This window comes from Condylostylus longicornis, unplaced genomic scaffold, assembly GCF_029603195.1.
Source record: "Condylostylus longicornis isolate FDR11 unplaced genomic scaffold, ASM2960319v2 ptg000077l, whole genome shotgun sequence".
In the NCBI taxonomy this organism is placed as follows: Eukaryota; Metazoa; Arthropoda; class Insecta; order Diptera; family Dolichopodidae; genus Condylostylus; species Condylostylus longicornis.
In genome coordinates, this window is record NW_026578045.1 from 4,538,367 (window position 1) to 4,561,610 (window position 23,244).

General features: G+C 24.6%; 2 protein-coding genes across 5 annotated transcripts; one reads left to right on the forward strand and one right to left on the reverse strand.

The window, feature by feature from the left end:
• Positions 1-1,013: 1,013 nt before the first annotated feature.
• On the reverse strand, positions 1,014-7,826 carry LOC129612807 (transportin-1). The gene is made up of 10 exons (XM_055526584.1): positions 7,691-7,826; positions 7,042-7,165; positions 5,776-6,627; positions 4,748-5,659; positions 4,487-4,657; positions 4,259-4,430; positions 4,069-4,164; positions 3,377-3,452; positions 2,064-2,238; positions 1,014-1,830 (listed from the first exon to the last, which is right to left on the reverse strand). The coding sequence occupies exons 2-10, from the start codon at positions 7,138-7,140 to the stop codon at positions 1,723-1,725; spliced, it is 2,661 nt and encodes an 886-aa protein (XP_055382559.1). The 5' UTR covers positions 7,141-7,165; positions 7,691-7,826; the 3' UTR covers positions 1,014-1,722.
• A 2,848-nt stretch (positions 7,827-10,674) lies between these two features.
• LOC129612865 (uncharacterized) lies at positions 10,675-19,150 on the forward strand. 4 transcript variants are annotated; one of them, XM_055526661.1, is made up of 6 exons: positions 10,675-10,779; positions 12,064-12,226; positions 12,437-14,957; positions 15,029-15,696; positions 15,775-16,069; positions 18,808-19,150. In XM_055526661.1, the coding sequence occupies exons 2-5, from the start codon at positions 12,065-12,067 to the stop codon at positions 16,066-16,068; spliced, it is 3,645 nt and encodes a 1,214-aa protein (XP_055382636.1). In that variant the 5' UTR covers positions 10,675-10,779; position 12,064; the 3' UTR covers position 16,069; positions 18,808-19,150. The 4 variants fall into 4 exon arrangements, with proteins under 4 accessions (XP_055382636.1, XP_055382634.1, XP_055382632.1 ...); XM_055526659.1 differs by lacking the exon at positions 18,808-19,150 and adding an exon at positions 17,291-18,341; XM_055526657.1 differs by lacking the exon at positions 18,808-19,150 and having other exon boundaries at positions 15,775-16,425.
• The last annotated feature ends 4,094 nt before the right edge of the window (positions 19,151-23,244 follow it).

Consider the following 23,244-nt stretch of genomic DNA (forward strand, 5'->3'; position numbering starts at 1 on the left):
TTAACAATTTTCTTCAACATCGTACAGTCTACAAATATATGTATAAATTAGTAATATTTCAGAAGTCTTTAAAAAAAAAAATTCAAATATTATTTATATATTTTTATATCTAATCTAAAACAATTTGTTTTTTTTTACTTTTTTTTTGTTTTTTGTTTTGTCAAAGTTTAAAGAGTGTTTGTCTTACTATACTATATAGCTTATTTTTAATATAATTATTTTTTTTTTTAATTAATACATATCCGCCCGTATATTGTTATAAGGAGATAAAATTAAAAAAAAAATATGATTCCAAGCGAAAGAAAACTTGGTCAAGTAATTATAATAATATATAATTTATATTAAATAAGGACAATATTCCAATTTTTTTAATTTTAATTACATATTTTATCTTGAATTTGTTTTTAAAGAAAATCATAAAAATATATTAGCATATTAATACATATATGTATGTATTTTAAATTTAAATAAAAATCGGCGACTCAATTAATAAAAAAAAAAATTTCATGGTGTTTATTTTTTTTTTTTGATCAAGTTTTTTATTAACATTTATATATTAATATTTTATTAATCAAATTATTTATGTACTTTTTTTATGCAATTAATTATTTACAGGTATATATTTTAAAGGTATTATGCTACATATTTATTTATATATAAACACATATATACATTCAATCATATTTGATTTGTATTTTGAGAAACCACTGAAAATATTTGCTTTTGTTTCGAAATTTCCTTTCATTTAATCATTTTATTTTTATAGCTCTTTTAATTTATACAACTTATCATTTTATAGTAATTATTTTAAAGTTATAATTTTTATTCATATATTAAAAAATATATATACATATTATTAATTACACAATTTGAATATATTTATAAAATATCATTTATATATCACAATAATTTTTTAATTTTATTTTTATAGTTTACTAAGATAAATGAGACAAAATGATTAATTTCATAGAAACTTTGTTATATATACGTATTTTTTTTTATTCATTTGGAAAAAGATTTATTTAAACTCAGAAATTTAAAATAAATTATTTGATTATGATGATGAAAAAATGATTAAAAATCTACAACAAAAAATAAAACAAAAATAAAAACTTTTAATGCAATTAAATTTTACAATTAAACAATATTTCAACGTCTCAAATAAATATACTACTAGTTTCATATATTATTATAAAATAAATGAAATAAAAAGTTTATAATATTATTAATATGTTATATATCTAAATTTTATGAGTCGCCTTTCATTAATGAATTTAATTTTTTTGTGATCTGCTTTTATTTTTAAATAAATTTTATAATGTACCTACATAAAGCATTACATAATATTGAAAAAAATTGAAAGGTATATGAGGAATGACTGTACTTAAATAATATAATTATTATTTCAATAGTATATTCATATAAATTTTTGACTTCAAATTTATAATACATAATGCAAAATACATTATACCATTATATATAATAGTAGTATATCAGTTGGCATATTACTTTATATTTTTTTATTTATATATATATCTCCATATATATTTTTTATTTCCTATATACATACTATATATAAATACAATTAGTTGATATATATTTACATATATTATATATATATTTTTCCAAATTCATTTGCAAACAACTAATATTTTTTTATTTTAATCAATAAAAGTTTTTAGTCTGAGTTCCTTATTTATTTAATTTTTAGATAAATCTCGTTTAAATATTATACATTGCTACTAAACGCTCCGATAAATTTGGTGGGAACTGGTCAACAAATCTTCTCCAATTTTCATCACCGACTTGTGTTTTAAATCCAGTCAGTATCTAAAAAAACAAAATATAATATGAAAATCAAGAAGTTTTGGAATGAAAATATTTAAATTTTAAGAAACTAAAATTGAATTTAGATAACATATCTAATTTTGAAAATTATGTCAATATTCAATCATCTGTTAGTCACATTTAAAATACTTCTTAAAAATTTTAATGAATGAAAATTCTTACATAATATGTATTAAAATTTCAATTATTTTCGTTTTGATAAAATATAGACAAACCTTTTGTATCATTTGATGTAAATCGCTGGGTGGATTTGCCCAAGAAGCTATTGCATCGCAAAAGAATATAAAATCAGGAACAACTCCAGCTGGATTTACTGTAATCATATGACACATTCCTCTAAACGCTGAATCCTTTTCATCATTATCCCTTATATGACGAAGAGATGTGCACCTAACATTAAAACAAAAAAATATCAATAAAATTGTTTGTATATATAATATGCAATATTATTTTTAACAAATATTACCATTAAAATGAAAAGTTATAGTAAAAACAATTGTTTTTAAATACAATTTATTAATATATTAATATATGTATATATCGTTTTTCTTTATTATTATGTACGTACATACGCCATAAATAATTGCCATTTTAGTATTTTAACATACATGATTTAACAACAAAAATTTATTTGTTATAAAACAATTAGCTAATTCAAAAGGTAAAAGAAACAAAATGACATCAATTTCAAACTATTGCTTTTGAAAGCAGGAAAACACAATTAAATAATAATTATGGCATGGTCAGTGGCTTGAATACGCTATTTAAAATCTAATAATTGATTCCACAATTTTTAATGTAGTAGCAGATATTTTTTATACAACAATGAAACAGAAGAAGTTTAGTTTCATACATATTAATCTCTCCCAAATGTTATTAACACAAATAACTTTAAACTTTATTAATTTTAATAAACACAAATCATTGAATGCATTAGTTTAACAATTTGAGAAAAATTTTTGCGAATTTTATATTTTTTTTCTATGTATAGCACTTGTAATGTAGATATAGGATTGCTTGATCCTATAAATATTTACTGGCAATTTTTGGAAAATAAGATCAATATAAAAAATTTGTTTTTATATATGTTCAAAATACGGAAATGGCAGCAAAATTTGCAATAAAAAAAAAAAAGAGACACCCAACTTTTTTGGTTGGTTTAATACAAAATAAAGTATTATGAACGATAAAAACCGTATAGCATTTTAATTCAATTATTTAGAAATAGGTTTTTTTTTTTAATTAAATTATTGACAAGCAATGCTGAAATTCAGCATTTAAGTTTATGATTAAAAAACAAAAATGATAATATTAAATTATAAGTAATTAAAATAACGAAAAAAAACACTTTTCCGGCTTAATTTTAATTTAAAATCGTTTAAGAAGTCTTAATCAAATATAAAGAAAAAAAAATAGCAATTATATACATATATCAAAATTGGAAATATAATAAAAAAATAATATATATATTATTAAAAAAAAATCAACTATAATAAATATTTCAAATAAAAGAAATTTTGTTACACACCACTGCCGTACAAATTCTTGTAAAAAGGGGGCCACTTCAACGGGGCACACATAACCTAGACGACCGATTGTTATAGCTAAAAAAACAACAAAATAATAAAAAAAAAACAAAAGAAAAAAGAAAAAAAAGTAATGGATATTTACATAAAAATTACATAAAAATAAAACAAACATTTTTTTTTAAATTGAACGTAAATAACTTTATAACTTACACAAGAATTTAATGAATGTATATTTATATGCATATTATTTATAATATTGTATTGATATAAATAATTTTCATTGACTTAAAGACATTAGAAAATATAATCCGATCTTTAACAGAACATAATTTTTAGCTAACACAATTATTTAAATCTAATTATCGAAATACATACATAGGTTTTTTTCAAAATATAAAAAACTTTATTGAAAGCTTTTTAAACAAACAGATGAACTAAAAACCTCTTATTGGGTATTTAAATCATTTTAAAAATGTCATATGTACCGGTTTATTATTATATTTTTTTAATCAATTTATTTTATACTTACTTACAATATATTTTTTTTTAATTTCTAAAAAAATCTCAAAAATTAAACAAAAAACTTTAAGCGAAGTTTACGTAGGTTTTATAAACATTAAATTTCTTGTTAATTAAATCTCGATTACAATTTGTTTACTAAAAAAGAAATATTTTTATTATTAAGACTCACCCGTATTTTCCAAGAGTGTTTTTGGTGTATTAGGTCTATTAATGATAACAATAAGTTCTTTTAAAACCAGAGGAATATATGGTTTTGTTTCCTCTCCTTAAATTAAAATTATATAAATCACAAAGTGAATTTTAGAAATTTACTTGAATTAAACCTAAAAAAAAAAAAGTTATAAAAAATTTTTATTTACCTAACTTCATGCAAATTTCTCCTATAGCCCAAGTAGCATTATTGCATACCGAAATATAATCAGGATTTAAATTTTGTCCCAAAATAGGAAAGAAATCTGACATGAATGGTGCGACATGTTGAAAACATGCTTTTGTCAAATCGCCTAGTAAAGCAAAAGATGATTGACGGACCTAACAAAAAATAAATATTATTAATATATTTAATTTTTTAATTTTCTAATATATACTTCAGGTAAAATATCCTGCATGCATTGAAACAATAATTGCATGATATTGCTATTTGCTACTAATGATTCTATATGACCATCTAATCCTTCTGCTAATCCAGATAATAAATCAAGTGCAACAATCATTCTTTCCTTGTCAGGTTGATCTACGCCAGGATTAGATTTATGAGCCTAAAATAATAGTGAATATATTTATTTCTCTAAATGAATTTCATTTATAGCCAATTAAATAGTTATAAATTCAAATTTAATTTTACAAACCATGTCTTGATTAATTGTTTGTTCGATCAATGAAATGCAACGTCTGTAAACTGGTTCACAATATGGTAAGAAACCCGACTGTAGAGCAGTGGCTATGCTGGATAGGCATTCTAATAATGGAAATAAATCTTTATCGTCATCTTTTAATAAATTCCATTTTTCAATAAGAGGAGGCATTAATATATTAATATAAGCAGGTGTATTAAGATGATGGCCCACAGAATCTGCTAAAGTACCAACGGCATCATATAATATTAACAAATTTTTGTGTTGATATTTTGAAAAAGCATAAACTAATGTTTTCAAAATATATTCTAAATATGGTACTAGTTCTGTGCAAGCCTCTTCTTCTAATGTAGCAAATGCTGAACAGGCGGCTTCCTGTACACGTTTATTCGAATCTAATATTCGTTTTAATAATTCTTCCATTAAAGGTTTTAAATATTGATCATGTGGTTGATTAACAACCCAATTTGCATATCTTGACAATGTCCAACAAGTTATGGAACGAACTAAAGCTTTTTTGTCTGACAAACATGATATTAAAAATGGAATAAGTTCTGGTAAGTGTTGTATCATCCCCGACATACAACCTTCAGCTATAGCTCCCAATGCTAAAATACCACTTTCTTTAACTACCCAATCTTGATGAAATAAAGTTTCTTTAAGAATGGGTAAAACTATGGGCAAACACTCTTCGTGGAATACATTTGCTAAAACATCTAAAGCGGCGGCACTACATTTTCTTAAGTTCCATTCTGACAAAGAGCTGTCATCATCTAAACCATCATCGTCTTCATCTTCTTCATCGTCTTCATCGCCAGATTTTATCGTATGAGCACGTGATTTGTGAAAGCGTGGACGAATATCTTCTTCACGATCTGGTATCATATCATCTTCTTCAACATTTGCCTATTAAAAGAATAATTATTAATTACCTAATTTTTTTACTTACTTTAAAATATAGTTTAAAACAAAATGTTAAACACATTATGTTATAAAAATTTATTGCAGACATAATATATCACCTTCAATAAAATAATATCTATCTCCGAATATCTCATTCCTCTAACAAGAATTGGAGCTAATCTGTGTAAATGTGGCGCCAAAACTTCTTTACAAATATTTTGCTCAGCTAAAGATAACCAAAACTCTGATGCCTCTAACGCTACACTTTCATCCGGATCTTGTGTTCTTAATAACATGTATTCTATAATTTGATTCATGTGTGGTAAAAGTCTATCCAATCTAACTTCAAGAAGCATCACCAAGCCACGGCAAACATTTTTTCTCACTTCATGATCCTCATCTTGCGATAAATGAAATAAATTTTCAATAAATGTGTCAATGTGTAACATCAATGCCTGTGATCTATTTATTATGAATTGATTTATGCAGGCAATCGCATGGGACCGTATTTTTGGGCTTGTATGACGGAAAAATTGTAAAAATTTCGGTATCATAATATTTAAAGGTCTATTTAAAGCTGGACTGTCCAACGTGTCTGCTGAATCCTCGCATATTTTTTGCAAAGCCCCAAAGGCTCCCTCACAAACGTTATAATCTTGTGAATCTAACATTTCACATAGTGAAGGCAACAATTGCGGCCAATGTACAATACCTCCATTTCCAGCAATGGTTGTAATTAAAATTCCTACTGTTGCCCGTATTAAAGGTGACGGGTCACCAACAGCCATTAAACATTCTTGTTTAATATATTCTAATATTTCAGGCTGTAAATTATTACCATGAATTCGGATATTGTTTTTTAGAATCAATCCACTTAGAGAACGAGTAGGTTCATCTTCTGATGTTAGTTTTGTCAGAACATATATCAAATAATTGTTAAAATCAGGATACTGGTTCAACTCCTCCAGTTTCTGAAAACAAAGTATTCAATTAAAAATTTATATTGATCTCGATGTTTTGTATATTGTATAACAAAAAAAAATTTTGCTCATGTATTCGAAATCGAATATCTAAACAGAGATAATCTGCCGGGAAACAACGAAGTAGGTGAAAATGCATTTAAAATTAAAAAATTTAATTTTTTTTTTTGTCTGAATAAATGTATAAATTTAAACGATTTAACTTGATCCTTCCAAATAACGTTATAAAATAAAGAAAATATAGTACCTACATGCGAAATTCAAAAAAATACCTTAAAGGTTTAGTTGCTTTTTAATTGGGGTAACTGAGCCACACAAAAAACTTTTTGCATTAAATATAACTTTCTTAATAATTGACTTAGTCTTAGGAAAAAGTAAAATACAGAAAATACAGAATATACTTACCATTTGAACCGCAAGCTGCGTAGCAGTAACAGGAGATTGAGACTCCTTTAGTATTGTTATAATTTGTTGTAATCCTTCTGCTTGAGGCTCCCACGTCATTGTGCTTTCTTCTTTTTTAGGTTGTCTATAACAAGATATATTATGATTCAGTAAAGCTTATGTTTCCAAAAACTTTCATTCTAAGTTTCAAAAATTTTTAATAATTTGGACTAAATAACGAAATTCTTGTCCAATAGCAAGAATATCAGAAAAAAAATTTAAGTGCATTTCAAATTTGTAATATACATCCATCTGTTTTCCACAGATTGTATACCTACATAATATGTATATGTATGTATTCATTAATATAATATGTATATATAGATATGCAGACGTATGTGTTGCTAAATGGAAGAAAAAGTTATGGCGGCGCAGATCGTTAAATTTTCGCTTTTTTTCCTTAAATTTGTAATAACAGGAAGTTTTTAACATTTAACTATGCAATAATATAAAAGCAAGAAACTTATCTTTATAAATAAAAGTACAGGAAATTAAAACTTCTTTCCATTATTAAGCAAATTTATAAAAAAAAAAGCGTGTTAAAAAAAGGCACTTAAATCACTAACAAAGGAGTTATAAAAAATTAATTTACATTTTATTTAGCACTTACTCAGAAATAAAATAGAAAATACTAAATTTTCTTTACTTGAAAAATAAATTAAAAAGATTTTGCAATTTTATCTAATTAAAAAAACCACAAAAATTTATTAACGAATTCTGACGTCTCCTAAGAAAAAATTTTTTTTGGGAAATTTGAATGACAAATGGCCTCATTAGACCAATTCAAGACTCGAATTAAATTTTCGAGGAAATTGTATATTGAAAAATTTGGGATTGAATCTACTTAGTCAAGTGTTTACATACTCGCAAGTTACTCGCAAGAAAGGTTGTATAACTTATTTTTTACACATTCTCATCACATTTTTTAATGTGTCATTTTTCAGTAAAAATTATAAAATTTTGACATAAAATCTGAGCGCCCTCAAACAATTTCTGTCTGAAATGTAAACAACACCAGACAGTTAGCTAAAAAAAAGTAATGAAAAAGCCGATACGTGTAACTGCAACTCATTACAAATAATATAGACAACAAAAACGATTTCAGAAAAAATGTAAAAAACACAGGAATCCATTCAGTTTTAAAAAATTCAGTTAAAAAATGGATACTCAAATGGCAATTTAAAATCAAAAGTTGAATAAATTAACATTGAGCAAAATAGAAATACATACTAGGTAAATTTACTGAACATGAGGCTTACTATTCGGTAAACCCAAATGAAACCAATATACGATAGTTGAAGCTACCGCATTGCTGGTGCAGTACACCAAATCTGAAGTCCAAATGTATTAAAAATATATTTGGATACATAAAATATTTTTATAATATACGTCTACCGTGCGGCGGTTTTCATAGTATATATTGAATATGGATAAAAATGAGAAGCAGCAGAGCTTTTAAAGTCTGCCAGGGAACTTTTAAAGTCTACTAAGAGAAAGGCGAATTTATTGTCGCTCTCTTTAGTGAACAGTGCAGATTGGATTGTTAGTTATACAAATTACGACAAATTGTTTGCAGTTTGTATAGATTTTAGCATTATAAAAACGAGACGTCTGATCACAGTCTCCACTTTTGTGAGGCACGGGCAAGAAGACAACTAATTCATCGTTGTAACATTTTTAGCAAAATACAATAAAAAACCATTGTAATATTTTTAGCAAAAGTTTAAGTGCCTAAAGATTAATCAAATGTATCTACTCCAAGACGTGTCATTTTATGTTAACGCAAAATTTTTACACAAAATGCTTACCAAAGAAACCATACATGATAATAAATCTGCCATAACCATACAAAAACCATATAAAAATGATAATAAATCTGGACACGAACAACTGTTTTCTTTGATTTTTTTTCAATTAACAACGCAACCTAGTTTGGAAATTGCTATATAATTTTATTTTTGAAATTTTATTTTTGAAATTTTATTTTGATTTCTCTTATTATTGACAAAGCCCTAAAATGAAAATGTTTTAACATTTTTTTGTATTAATTTAACTCAATGTCTGCCAAAATAACAGTACAAAATCAATATATTTTCCTACTTCCAATACGAGGGTCACTATTTATATTTCGGGTCCTGGCAATACTAGTGCTGCCAGGTTCAATCTGACACTTCCATTGGAAAGTTTGACATTTTTTAGGACAACTTCACTCAGAACGTTTTGTCATTCGAGCGCGAATTGTTTTGTTTAAAGTGACTTGAAAAATTCATCTCGGTCAAAAAATGGAATTGTCCCGTGAAAATTTTCGTGCGATGATTTTTTACGATTTTCGGCGCGGATTATCGAGACAAGAGTGTCTCGATCAACTTGTTTCGACTTTTGGTGATGAAGCACCATCAAAAACCACTGTAAATCGCTGGTACCAAGAGTTTGGTTTCGGACGCCGTTCGCTCCAGGATGAATTTCGTGAAGGTCGGCCAATTTCGGTCGTTTTGCCGGAAACCATCGATGCTGTGCGCGAAATGATAATGATGGACCGGCATGTGACATACTGTGAGATTGAGGCATCCTTGGGCATTAGTTCCACCAGCGTACATAAGATATTGCATGAACATCTTGCCGTGAAAAAGGTGTGTTGTCGATGGATCCCAAAAAATTTGACGATTGCACAAAAGAAGGCTCGTGTCGATTGGAGCAAAGAAATGTTGAAAAAATTCAATCGCGGTGCGTCAAAAGACGTTTATAAGATAATCACAGGTGATGAATCATGGATCTATGCATATGAGCCCGAAACGAAACAGCAATCGACCGTATGGGTGTTCCAAGACGAGCCAAATCCAACAAAAGTTGTTCGTGGAAGAAGCACATCGAAGCAAATGATCGCGTTTTTTTTGGTATAACCGGTCATGTGGCCACAGTACCTTTAGTGGAACGTAGGACGGTCTATTCTGAATGGTGCACCACCATCTGTTTGCCGAAAGTTTTCGAAGAAATAAGGAAAACAAACAAGCGCCGGCGAATCATTCTTCATCATGACAATGCAAGCTCTCACAAATCAGCTGAAACAATGGACTATTTGAGCACTCAAAATGTCGAATTGATGGGTCATCCGCCGTTCAGTCATGATTTAGCACCCAATGACTTCTTCTTATTCCCTCACATCAAAAAAAAAATGCGTGGACAACGATTTTCAACACCTGAAGAAGCAGTCGATGCGTTCAAAAACCATGTTTTGGAGGTGTCTCAATCGGAGTGGAAAAAGTGCTACGAAAATTGGTTTCAGCGCATGCAAAAGTGTATTGATCTTCATGAGGAATATTTTGAAAAACAATAAAACCATTTCCAATGATAAATGTTTGTTTTTTATTGCTAGACCCGAAATATAAATAGTGACCCTCGTATATGTAAAGTTTTTAAAATAAAAATAACAAAACTTGTTTTGAATCTAGTTTGTTTTACTAAATGTTTGCAAGCAAACTATTTCAACTTTATCATCTACTTTAAAGTGTCAAATTTTTAAAGTATGTATGTAATCTTATATTCCATTTTTCTAGGAGGGGCAGGCAGCACTGAACGTCATCAAAACTTTTAAGTCAAAATTAAGAAAAATCAAATCAAAGTCAAAAGTGAAAATTACAAGAAATGATTGCTGTTTTTTGAAGTTTTAAAATGTGATGAATATTTCCTTAATAAAACAAGGTAAATCTACTGAACAAGTATTAAAAATTTAGTGTTTTTATTATATTGTGATTTAAGTTGGGAAAAAATAAAATTGAAAATTCATAGCTATGTAAAAAAAAAAAAAAGATTTCATCACAGCTGCTGAAATAAAATTATAATTTCTAAAATTTTCTGTCCTGTTCTTCTATGTATTCAATGACAAAGTTTTTTATGGTATAATAATTCGTGTGAGTGAAAAAGAATATGTCTAGTTGGCATTTTTCTTATAAAAAATTATGACAAAATTTTTCATTAAACTTTTTTCATTAACGCTAAGTCATATTTTATATATATTTTTGGAAATTTTGATTTAAATTTAAAATATGTAAATTTTTTATATAGCTTTTTAAATAGTTTTTTTTTTAATATTAAAAAGAGTTTTTCTGGTTTGATCAAACAAAAACCTATTTGATGACGTTTTTGGTAGTAATACGCCTATTAAAACTGCTTCAATAGGTAATTAGTATTTAATATGAAAATGAAGTAATTTGTTCAAAATAAATATTTAATTAGTAATCGTGTTTGTATTTTAGTAAAAAGCGAATTGAAATATTTTTACAATTTAACTTTACTTTGACTTATTTAGTGCAATGAACTCGAAGCGAATTCCTAAAATTGATTGTCTAAGGGCAAAAGAACTTAAAAAAAAAAAAACAAAAAAAATATATATATTAAATATCCTTCTAAACATAGCTGATACTTGAAAAAATAATATCTTTGTTGAATAGATATTGTTGCGCATTTAAAAAGAAATATATACGGCTTAGTGTTAAGTTTTTCAAAAAAAAAAAAATGAGACCGGAATCTCACCTATTTAAGCTTTATACCTAATGCAATACTTACAAAAAAAACTTTTTTAAAGCAAAAAAAAATTTCCTTAAAAATATTACGAACAAATTAATAAACATGAAGCAAAATTAAATTTTGTAGATGTAAGTTGATTACAAACCCACCAACTTTTATTCTCGGATAGGGTTTTTATTATTCTATGAAAATGATAAATAATTTTTTTCATAAAAATTTTCAAAATACATACATCCTATTATAAAAAGTATAAAAACCCATAAAATTTGATTTGTTGTGAAATTAGAGAGCTGCATAAATATTTAATGTATCATAGTTTAAAGATCTGCAATATAAAAATTATAATAAAGTTTAATATCAGTAATTTTCATTAAGTAAAAGCAAAAACTTAAATAATTTTTAAACATTTGAGAAGTGTAGGTATTTAAAATATTTTTTTTTATGTTAAATTTATTTCAGAATGCCGATACAGGCGCCCCAATGGACAGAATTTTTATCCTGTCCCGTTTGCTGCCATGAATTTGCAGCAATTCAACGTCCTCCAATTAGTTTAGGTTGCGGCCATACAATTTGTCGTACATGCTTAGCAACTTTACATAATAAGCAATGTCCATTTGATCAGGTACGTTAAAGTTATATTTTATATAATATATTTTTTATATTGTCTTAGCAATGTTTGTTCGCAAAAAAATTATGCTTCTGTTAAGAATAGGTACCTACCTACTAAAATTAAAAAGTAAATGAAAGAATTGTTCCATGCGCTTAAGGAGATCTTCTAATTTCGTTGATTTTATTTTTCTTTTTGTTTTTTAAATCTAATTTTTCATTTCAGACACCAATAACAACTGATTTAGAAAATTTACCAATTAATTATGCCCTATTACAACTAGTCAGTACCAGTTCAACTTCAACAAATACAACATTATCCAATAATAATGGTAATAATAATATTAATAGCAATTTACAATCTTCGCTCACTTCGGGACCTTCCGAAGCCGCTTCTGGAGTTTTAGGAGCGATATCTCTCGATTCAACTAATGCTACCCCTAGTTTAATTCAAAATTTATCGACAGAAGAAATACAGTGCTATAATCACGGGAAAAAATGTATTGAAGATTTAGCTCTGTATTTGAAGCCATTTTCTAACGGTAATGCTGGGAGTTTATTATCGCGTCCAATGCAAAGAAAGTTAGTTACTTTGGTTAACTGCCAATTAGTGGAAGAAGAAGGAAGGTCAAGAGCTTTACGAGCTGCACGTTCTTTAGGAGAACGTGTTGTAACTGAACTAATACTTCAACATCAAAATCCACAGCAGTTAAGTTCAAATTTGTGGGCAGCGGTTAGAGCGAGAGGTTGCCAATTTCTTGGACCAGCTATGCAAGAGGAAGTACTTAAATTAGTTCTTTTGGCTCTCGAAGATGGTTCAGCTTTATCAAGAAAAGTCTTAGTAATGTTTGTAGTTCAAAGACTAGAACCAGTTTTCTCGCAAGCATCAAAAACAAGTATTGGACATGTTGTGCAACTTCTTTATCGAGCAAGTTGTTTTAAGGTATCTAAAAGGGAAGGTGACTCTTCACTAATGCAATTAAAAGAAGAATTTCGAACTTATGAAGCGTTAAGAAGAGAACATGACGCTCAAATCGTGCAAATCGCAACAGAAGCTGGTTTACGTATTGCCCCAGATCAGTGGTCTGCTCTTTTATACGGGGATACTATACATAAATCTCATATGCAAAGTATTATGGACAAATTGCAGACACCACAATCGTTTGCTCAGTCTGTACAAGAACTAGTTATTGCCTTACAGAGAACTGGGGATCCCGCTAATTTATCTGGTTTGCGTGTACACTTAAAACACTTAGCTAGTATTGACCCAAATATGGAAAATAGTATTCCTACATGGCAAGAGGTTTCCAAAGCGTTAGATGCAGTTAAGGAAGTTGTTATAGGTTTGGTCGAATTTGTTCAGCATCACGGAAATCGTAAATTACAGGAGTCCTCTCAAGCAAATCCGAATGCCAAATACAAAATTAGTCTTTGTCGTGACTTGACATTACGACGCATATGTCCGCGTGGAACCAGTTGTACATTTGCACATTCAGAAGAAGAATTAGAAAAATATCGTGCAAAAAATCGAAAGAATAGTACTAAAACACCAATAATAAATTCAAAAGAGCTTGGAATATTGGATTATTTAGAAGCTTCACATCATACTCAATCAATTGGGCTGTCCTCTTCTGAAGAAACTTCACCACTTAGGTTTGGAGGAATTGTTGGAAAAACTGGTTTGCCAAACATTGCTCCATCCCATCACCATTCCTCTCAGAATCTCCTACATCCAAATAGCTATATGGATTTGGTTTCGAATCCGCATCATAATCAGCAACATCAAATGCATCATCAAGCACAGCAAAGTGGTTCTCATCAACATCATCATCATCATCATAGTCAACACCATCATCATCCGAATCAGCATCATAATCCTAGTCCAATACCAACAGGTATGCTTGCGAATGTACATCCACAACTGCATCAACCACCTCCAAGACATCAATATGATCAAAGCCATTTTAATGTCAATTTCGGAAACTCATCAAGATCTGCCAGTGGAGGCGGAATGATTCCTCAATTACGATCACCAAGACCAATTCATCAACGTGGGAATGCCTCTGGAACTAACAATTTTAATGCTCCCACGTTAACACCATCAAATAGTGGATCAAAACATTCAAATTCTTCACAACAAATTTTTACATCGCCACTTAATAATATAGGTAATAATTTCGGTCCATCGGAGTTGTTTGGAAATAACTCACCTGCTGGAATTACTGGCGGATCAGTTATGCCAACGCAGTTACCACCACCAACTCAGTTGTCTCAAAACACTCAGTTACCAACTGGACCTCCACCTAATTTACAACAACAACCACAACAAATTATACCACCGACAAATCAACAAAATTTTTTCCCTAATAGTTCAAGTATAAATAATTTCCAACATCAGCAATCAGATTATCAAAAACTTCCCGAAATCATTAGACAGTCAACACTTTGGGAACAACAAGGTAGAGCAATGCAACAACCACCTCAAGCACAAAATGCCACTTCGCTATCGTCTATTAACATGAATCTTAAAAATCCGCCCATTATGAACTCTAATTATTTAAATTCACCAAATGGTAACAATAGCACATTTAGTAATGTTAATAACTTAAACAATAACTTAAACATTGTAAATAATAACAGTGGTGGTGCTGGAAACAATACATTAATGATTAACAATCAAATAAATGAAATATTTAAAGATTTAGACTTTAATACAATGAACAACAGAATTGTACCAAGAATGAATGGTAAGTAATTTGTCTATTTTTATTTTAAAAGATTTCTAAATTATAATTATTATGAATTAATCATTTATTAGGCAATAATTATACAAAACAAATGTTAGCTGCGGCAGCATCGTTCAATAATAATCCAAATCTTAATTTGCCCGGTGGCATGAGTAAAGAAGATATTATATCCAGTTGGGTTTTATTGTCTGGGGCTGGTAGCGCATTGCAAAACTCTGGTGTTTCGTCTAGTTATCCACAAGAAAATACACCAACAAACATTATAAATCAAAATGCTTTGGGTAGTAATATTGGATCTTCTGGTCCAGCTGGATTTATTCGATCTGATTCAATATTAGATGATGAGTACAATATACCATTTGATGTGGATACATCTAATGCAGTCAGTAATAAATTTGGGCCAATATCAAGAATGTCTAAATCTTTTGATAATCAATCGTGTTCAAATCGATTTTTAGACAATGTCGATTCAGATAACAATATTGAAAATTGGATATTTGGAAATGATTTCATAAAAGATTATAGCATTACAAATGAACTTTTACCATTTATTAAAAAACAAGCTGGTCTAACTGATATTAACGATACAGAACCCAAATACAAAGACTTTAAAATTTCACCACACATGAGAAACTATGCAATTCAGCCTTCACAACAACATCAAGATTTTGATTTTGATCTGGTTGACTTACATTTACCCAACACTTCACAAACACCGGCACACCAAAAACTTGACAAGGTGAGTAATGAAAAAAACATAAATTTTAAAGCCATTATTTTATATTTTTAAATGAAAATTTTAAATTTATTTTCTTAGATTGAAACGTTTACGTCATCTTTATGGAATAGTTCTCCTATTGCATCAAAGCAAACAAATATTGATACAAAAAATTCTCCATCAAGATTATCACAACAACACCAGACACATCAACAACACCAAAATAATAGTTTTTGGTCAACAGAATCGTCATCAACAAAAGAAAAAGCGCCAACAAAATTAAAAGTTCCTGAAGATACTTATGAAGCAGGTATAGCGAATGATATGCGTGAATTAGAAATGCGTCTGAAAACGGAACTGGAATTAGAGGATAGTGGAATAGGACATACTTAAGGTAAAAACATGTATTATTTATTAAATATAATACATAAACGATAAACTAAAATACTGTAAAGAAATCATGTGTGACATTATGTACGATACTAGAAAATGTAGCAAAAAAAAAAGTAAGTACTCTTGTACTTTAATTTAGAAGGCAAAAAGGAAAAACTTACATATATATATATATATTTTTTTTTTCATTAATTTAATTAGAGGACACAAGAATTTAAATTAGTTATAAAAAATATATTTAAAGTGCTTTGTTATTTAAAGTTTATAATTATTTAATGTTTAAAAGTACTATTCTAATATTAGTTAAATTCTATTTAAAAATTTTAATAACATTTATTAAGACGACAAATATGAGATTTTATAAAACTCAGAAGTATATGATGTATGGTATATTTTAGTGTATTTAAATAAAAAGTAACCGTATTATCAAATAGTTATGCTATATATTATAAAAATATATACATACATGTATATATATTATATTTGTAAAATATTCTTTGAAAACATTTTTTATGTGTATAATTTCATGCAGAAAATTTTTTTAAATTCTATAAATTTTATTGAAAAACAAAAAATGTTTAGTAAAATGCATTTTATTGAATTGGTGCAAAATAATTTTAATAATAATTTTATGAGTTTTCCTATGGTGCTTCTTTGAAATAAAAAATTTTTACTCTTATATTTAATTTAAATCCAAACGTTTTTTTTCGCTCCTCAAAAATAATTATTTAACAGTTCAGTATTTATTACAATTAAACTTTTCTTATCTTTTGTCTTTTATCGCCAGCATTTGATTTCATATGAATAAAATTGTAAAGTAAAATTGAAATTTACTACAAAATAATATTTTGAAAGTATTAAAAATTTATTTTTTTTTATCTTATTTTTATTTTGATTTTAAAATATTATAATAAATTGTTAAAATTATGATACTATCTATTAATTTAAGAGGAGATGCAGATACTTGTTGAATATTTTTTTAATGTAAAATACTATTACGTAATTTTAGAATAATTTTTATTGATTTTTCTGTTTATGTGATGTTAAATTATTTAGATGAAACATTTTTTTTACTGTATTTGTAGTATTTTGATCATTGAAAAGTTTCATTTATTATTTATTTATATTTTTTTGTCGAAAGAGATATATTAAATTGTAATAGATAAGTAGATTTTAAAAATAAACAAAAAATAAATTTAGAAAATTTTGAAAATTTCAAAAGGGATCGGATCTCCAAAACAGATTGCCAAGAATCTTCATCATTGTGGGATCAAAATTCTTTTATTGTGTCTTATAAATTTTTCACTATCTGGTAATTCATGCAGCTTGTTTAACTTTTACCTCGGAGAATTTTGGAATTTAATCGAGAAGAGCATTCGAATCTGTTAAATCTGGCAAATGAAACAAATGTAACTTAGATGATTACTTTATTTTTAAAAGTATTTTATTATTTGTTTTCGTAGTATCTTCCATTGTTATTGTATAAGGTTGTATGTATTGTTGGACATAGCTTTAATTTCTAAAATTATAAAAGAAGTCATTTTTACAATCTGAATTTATCATTTCAAAATTTAATACATATTAAATAAAGTAAAAAAGGAACGTTGGTTTCGAATGTTTAAAAAAAAAAAATTGGTACTAAATCTTTGAAGGGTGTGAATCAACACAAAAAAATTCGCCAGTTTAATGAAATACAATTAAAATTGAAACAATTTTTATAATTACTTATATTGGAAACCAATTTTTTACATAATCAATTTTAAATGATTACAAAACATTACAAAAAAAAAAATCTTTTAATAGTGTTTAGGTATTTAGTACTTTTTAAAAATTATAATAAAATTCGATGTTAATTTATTAACTTTTTATATAGTTATGAGTCGAAAAATTTTAAGAGTTGTATTGAACCACTTAACCTTGTTTTAAATTTTGTTTTAAGTAAAATGATAACATACAAAAAAAAAAAAGTAAATTATTTTTTAATTTCAATATTAACTGAAAGTAATAGCGAATTGCACCCATATAAAAATTAATTTTGAAATTTTAAAAGTTTTATTAAAATTAAATTTTGAAAATAACAAAAAGTATGGATTGTTTTTTTTTTTTTTTAATGAGAATCTCTTCAGAACTTTCAGAGAAAATATTATGCACATAAAAATTTTTTCAATAAATTTCAAAGAATATTCTAAATGTATTAATAATATTTAAAAAATAATTTATAAAATATATAATGTTTAAATAAGTTTTTTGATATTTTTGCGACATTTTTTTAAGAAACAATAAAATTAAAAAAAAAAATAAATAATTATTATGTATTACAAACAAAAATAATGATGAAAGAAAAAAATTACAAAAAAATTTTTTTTTAATATTTAATCTAAAAAAAAAAATTAAATAGAATGTTATTCTTTTTTTATGTTAAAAATATAATTTTTTAAAAAATTTTGTTCAATTTATAGTTTTGTATTAAAAAAATTTTTTAGTCTAAAACAAATTTAATTTGTCATTGTATAAGATGGATTGAGAGTTTACATAAAAATGCATCAAAAATTTTTTTATTCAAATTCTTTTAAAAAATACTTGTATTTTAATAATAAAAATAGACATGGATTAATAGTCAATAGTATTCTAGTAATTCAAAGATTTTAAATACAAAAAATATGATTTAATTCCTTTAAATAAAAAAAAAAAAATTTTATTTTATTTCTTTTAATTAAAAAAACTTTCCTTTCATTATAGCTTTTTATAATGACCAAAGGATTCCCTCTTCCACGCTAGAAATTAGAAAAAGTAGAGCTCGTTAATGGTTTTTGCTTTTTTAAAAAAAAAAAAATTTAAATTAGTTTTTGATGGATTTTTAGGTTTTAACTTAAAAAAAATATACGTATATTATTATATATATATATATATATATATTGTCCTTTTTTTTCTACTAATATATTAAATTATTTAATAACAATTTTATAAATAAATAAACTATAAATATAGGAGCATTTGCTTGCTTTTTTTGTAAAAATAAAAAATTATATTGTTATTCTAAAAAAAAAAAAGTTTTTTTCTTTTAAGTTTTAATTAAAAGTAAATAAACACACAACTATTGTATAAAGTTTTTTAATTATTTAACGAAAAAAACAAAATTATGTTAAAAAAAAACATAAATCAAATGAAAACAAAAAAAAAAAAGAAACATGTTAAATATCTTTTAATTTTATAAAATTTTTTAAATATCTTTTTTTTTTTTTGTTTGTTTATTAATTTGAATTAATTAAAATTGAAGAAATCTTATAATTAAAATTAAAAAAAAAAAAAAACAAAGTTCGACCAAGAGTTCGAACAATAACAATATTTAAAAAGAATATTTTAGTAATTGATTTATTGTTTTTGTTTTGCATTAATATATTTTTAGGTGTAAAATAAAAAAACTTTTTTAAGGGAATCTATAAATATATTATATAATTATAATAAAAGCATATATATTTTATTATATTTACTTACCATATATTATCAATTAGTAAAAAGAGTATAAAAAATTTTCATAAGTTAAAGCAAAAATCACAGTGAATAAATAATAAAATTCTTCATAAACTGCTGACAAAATGAAATGTAAAATAAACAAAAAAAAAAAAAATAAAAGTAAATTATATTTAATGAAATAAAAAATACAATTTTTTTAACTGGGCTGTTCAATCACATTGTCCATTGCTTTTTAATAAATTATATTTTGGTTTTTTTTTTTTTCAACTGTTTTATATAGCTACATATTTGTTTAGTTAAGGGCAAGAAAAACAGAAAGAAAAAATTTAATAACTCATTTGTATATTTTTCGTAGTATTATAAATTTATATTTTTCTTATATTTTGAATTCTAATTTACATAAAAAATTCAATTATTCTTGATATATTGTATCAATATTCTAGAGTTTTTATTTGTTTTTTTTTTCTATTTTCGAATCGCTAATCGAAAAAAGAAAAAAAAATATTAGTAATATTTTAGTAATATTATGTAAGTTGATTTTTTTTTTTACCAATTACTTTTCATAAAATTAATTTCTGCGTGCAATTAATAATATTTAAAATTAAAATAGAATAAAAAATGTCGGATTTTTATTAAATATAAATCCTAATGTTTAAAACCATATTTTTATAATCGCATTTCAATAATTAGTGTTAGGTCTCCAGGTTTTTATTAATACATTTTTTTTTATTCGTGGTTTGTTATGGTTGGTAATTTGAACCTTTTTTTTTTTTTGAAATTAATTTATTTATAATATAAAAATTTGTAATTAATTCTTATTTTATATGGTTTAATAATTTATTTATTTCCGAAAAATATTTACTTAATTGTATTTTTCTTATTAATTGTAGAAAAAAAAAAAAAATTATTTTGAAAAATATAATCTTATTTTCCCAAAATAATATTTTTTAACATATCAAAATTATGTTTTTAACATTTAATATAATCATTATCTATTTTGTGTTATTTCAAAATTTGAATAACATTAAAATGAATATATTTAAATATTTTAATTTTATTTTTATTTTTTGTTTGACTTCTTCTCTTATTTTAGTAAAACATAAAAAAATAAATATACAAAATATATAAAAGAAATATAAAAAATATTAAAAGCGATGGGCATAAGTGGTGCAGTTTTAACTTAAACCCAATGGGTTCATAGCAAAAAAAATAAAAATGAAAAGAAAACATACTGTTTTTAAATATTTTTAAAAACTATTTAAAAATAAATTTATAATTAATAAATTATTAATTCAAATAATAATAAAAAAAAAAAAATGAAAAATTCAAAAAAAAAAAATAACTAAAACATTTCATATGTATATGTAAAGAAAACATTTCAAAAATGATTCTAATATAATTTGAAAAATTAAAAAAATTGAAAGAAAAAACAAATTATTAAAAAAATATTATATATTACCGAAAATTTATGAAAAAAGAAATTGAGAAATTTAAATCAATTGAAATTATTTCTGAGAAACAAAACAAAAAAAAAATTTAGAATATTATACATAAAAAACATTAAATTAAAATTTAATTGAATATAAAAAGAAAGAAATAAATAAAATTTAAAATGAAAAGTTAACATATATTACGGTATCTTATATATATATTTATATTTATGAACAAAAACAAAAAAAAGTAATAATATTAAAAATAAATACTATACATAATATGTATATATATATATGTGTATAAAAAAAAATGATTTGTATATACATATATAATGTGAATAACATTACAAAAAAAAAAAAATAATAATAAAATTTAATTTAGATGTTTAAATAGACTTTTTTTTTTTTTTTTTTTGAAACAAAACTATTTAAATTTATTATAATAAAAACAAAAACAAAAAAAAAATATATAAAAACTTGTATTTTTATTTTTTTATTTCTAATATATTTATTAAAAAAAAAAATTTTTTTAATCTATCCCAAAAATTTCAGTTTTTAGAGCTTATGTTTTCTGTTATTTTTGACCCATTAATTTTAATTAATTTTCTTTACTTTTCAAATTATAATAATTTATGAAGCATCATTATATTATTGATAATTCAGTTCTATTCTTGATACTTAATTTGCAAATAATATTTGATAATTAAGTACAATACACGAACTGTGTTTCAAAAAAGTATTTTTGAAAATGCAGTAATCGTTCTGACAATATTTTTACAGCTGCAAGATCTTTAACATTCGCTGGTTTTAATTTTATTAAAACTGCAAAAGCATTCTTTTTTACTCAAATAGCAAACATAAAAAAATTTTTGCCAGTTGTATTTCTTTTGCTCCTTAAGTTAATTAAGTTGTAAGCTAGAAATAGTAAAAAGCAAATTGCATTTTCAAAAATACTCACCATTTAAATTAATAATCAGAAAAAAAATTTTTTTCCTCAACAAGAATAAATGCTTACTAAAAATAAGCTACTAAAACAAGTCAATTGAATAATTGATTTTTAAATACATATAAAAAAAAAGGAATTTAAAAAAGGAAATTCGATTTCTTTTTCAAACTCATTTTAAGATTTTCTTCTATTATTTTCTATGGGCATCATTATTAAAAATATATTACCATTTTCTATAAAAATTTCTATTAAATTTTTAAGAACAATTTTTTTTTAAATTTTACGGATTTTATTTTTTCCTAATAGAAGATACTTGAGAACTCATCTAATTGGACTGAAAGCCGGACATATTGAATTAAAACACTAATAGAAGCTTGATTGTAAGCTTTAATTAAATGATAAATGCTCTTTTTTTTTTTGTTATTTATTAATTAATAATTTTTAAATAATTTTTACGATTAAATTTTTATATTCAAAGAGATTTTTTTACCAAAAATAAAATATTAAATTTAATTATGTAATTTAATTTCATTTATTAGAGAAAACTCCTAGAATTATGAATTTTCATTGGTTTTGAGGCGATGTAATGAATTTTATATATAGCAAATAAAATTTTCTTTTAATTTGAATTTTTCTAAATTATTCATTATATATAAAAGTCATGTAATTTAGGGCAGTTGTAATAAATAAATAAAGTTTTTAATATTTTTTTACCTTATATTAAACTTAATTTAATCAATTTTGTGTATTCTATTATAATTTTACTAATAATTTTAATTTATTTTAAATTTTTATTATTATTATTTTTAAATATTAGTGATAATTAATTTTGGTATTATTATATTAAAATTTTATTCAATATTTTTAAATATTAATGATGAATTATTGTTATTAATTATTTATTGTTGAGTAATGTCATATTCAAAATATTATTCGAAAATAACGAAATATAATCAATAATTTTTAATTATTTATAATTTTATTTTTCTACTAATTAGAAGGATTCGAGTATCCTTGAATAATTAAAACGTACCAACATATTTATATATATTTTTTTTAAATTACAATATTGCAAAGATTAATGAAATGGAATCAAAATTAAGAAGCATTTATATATGAGGCGAAAAATATACTGAAATTAATTAACTTAAATTATTAAATTAATTTTAAAAATCTAAACTCAATTTTCTATTATATTTTTAAATTCTTTTATTTTTCATTATTCCAAATTATTATTAAATTAATTTTTTAAAATTTTTTTTTTTAATTTTTTTTCCCAGTTTACACTATACAAAAATTAGTAATATTTACTATAAATACATT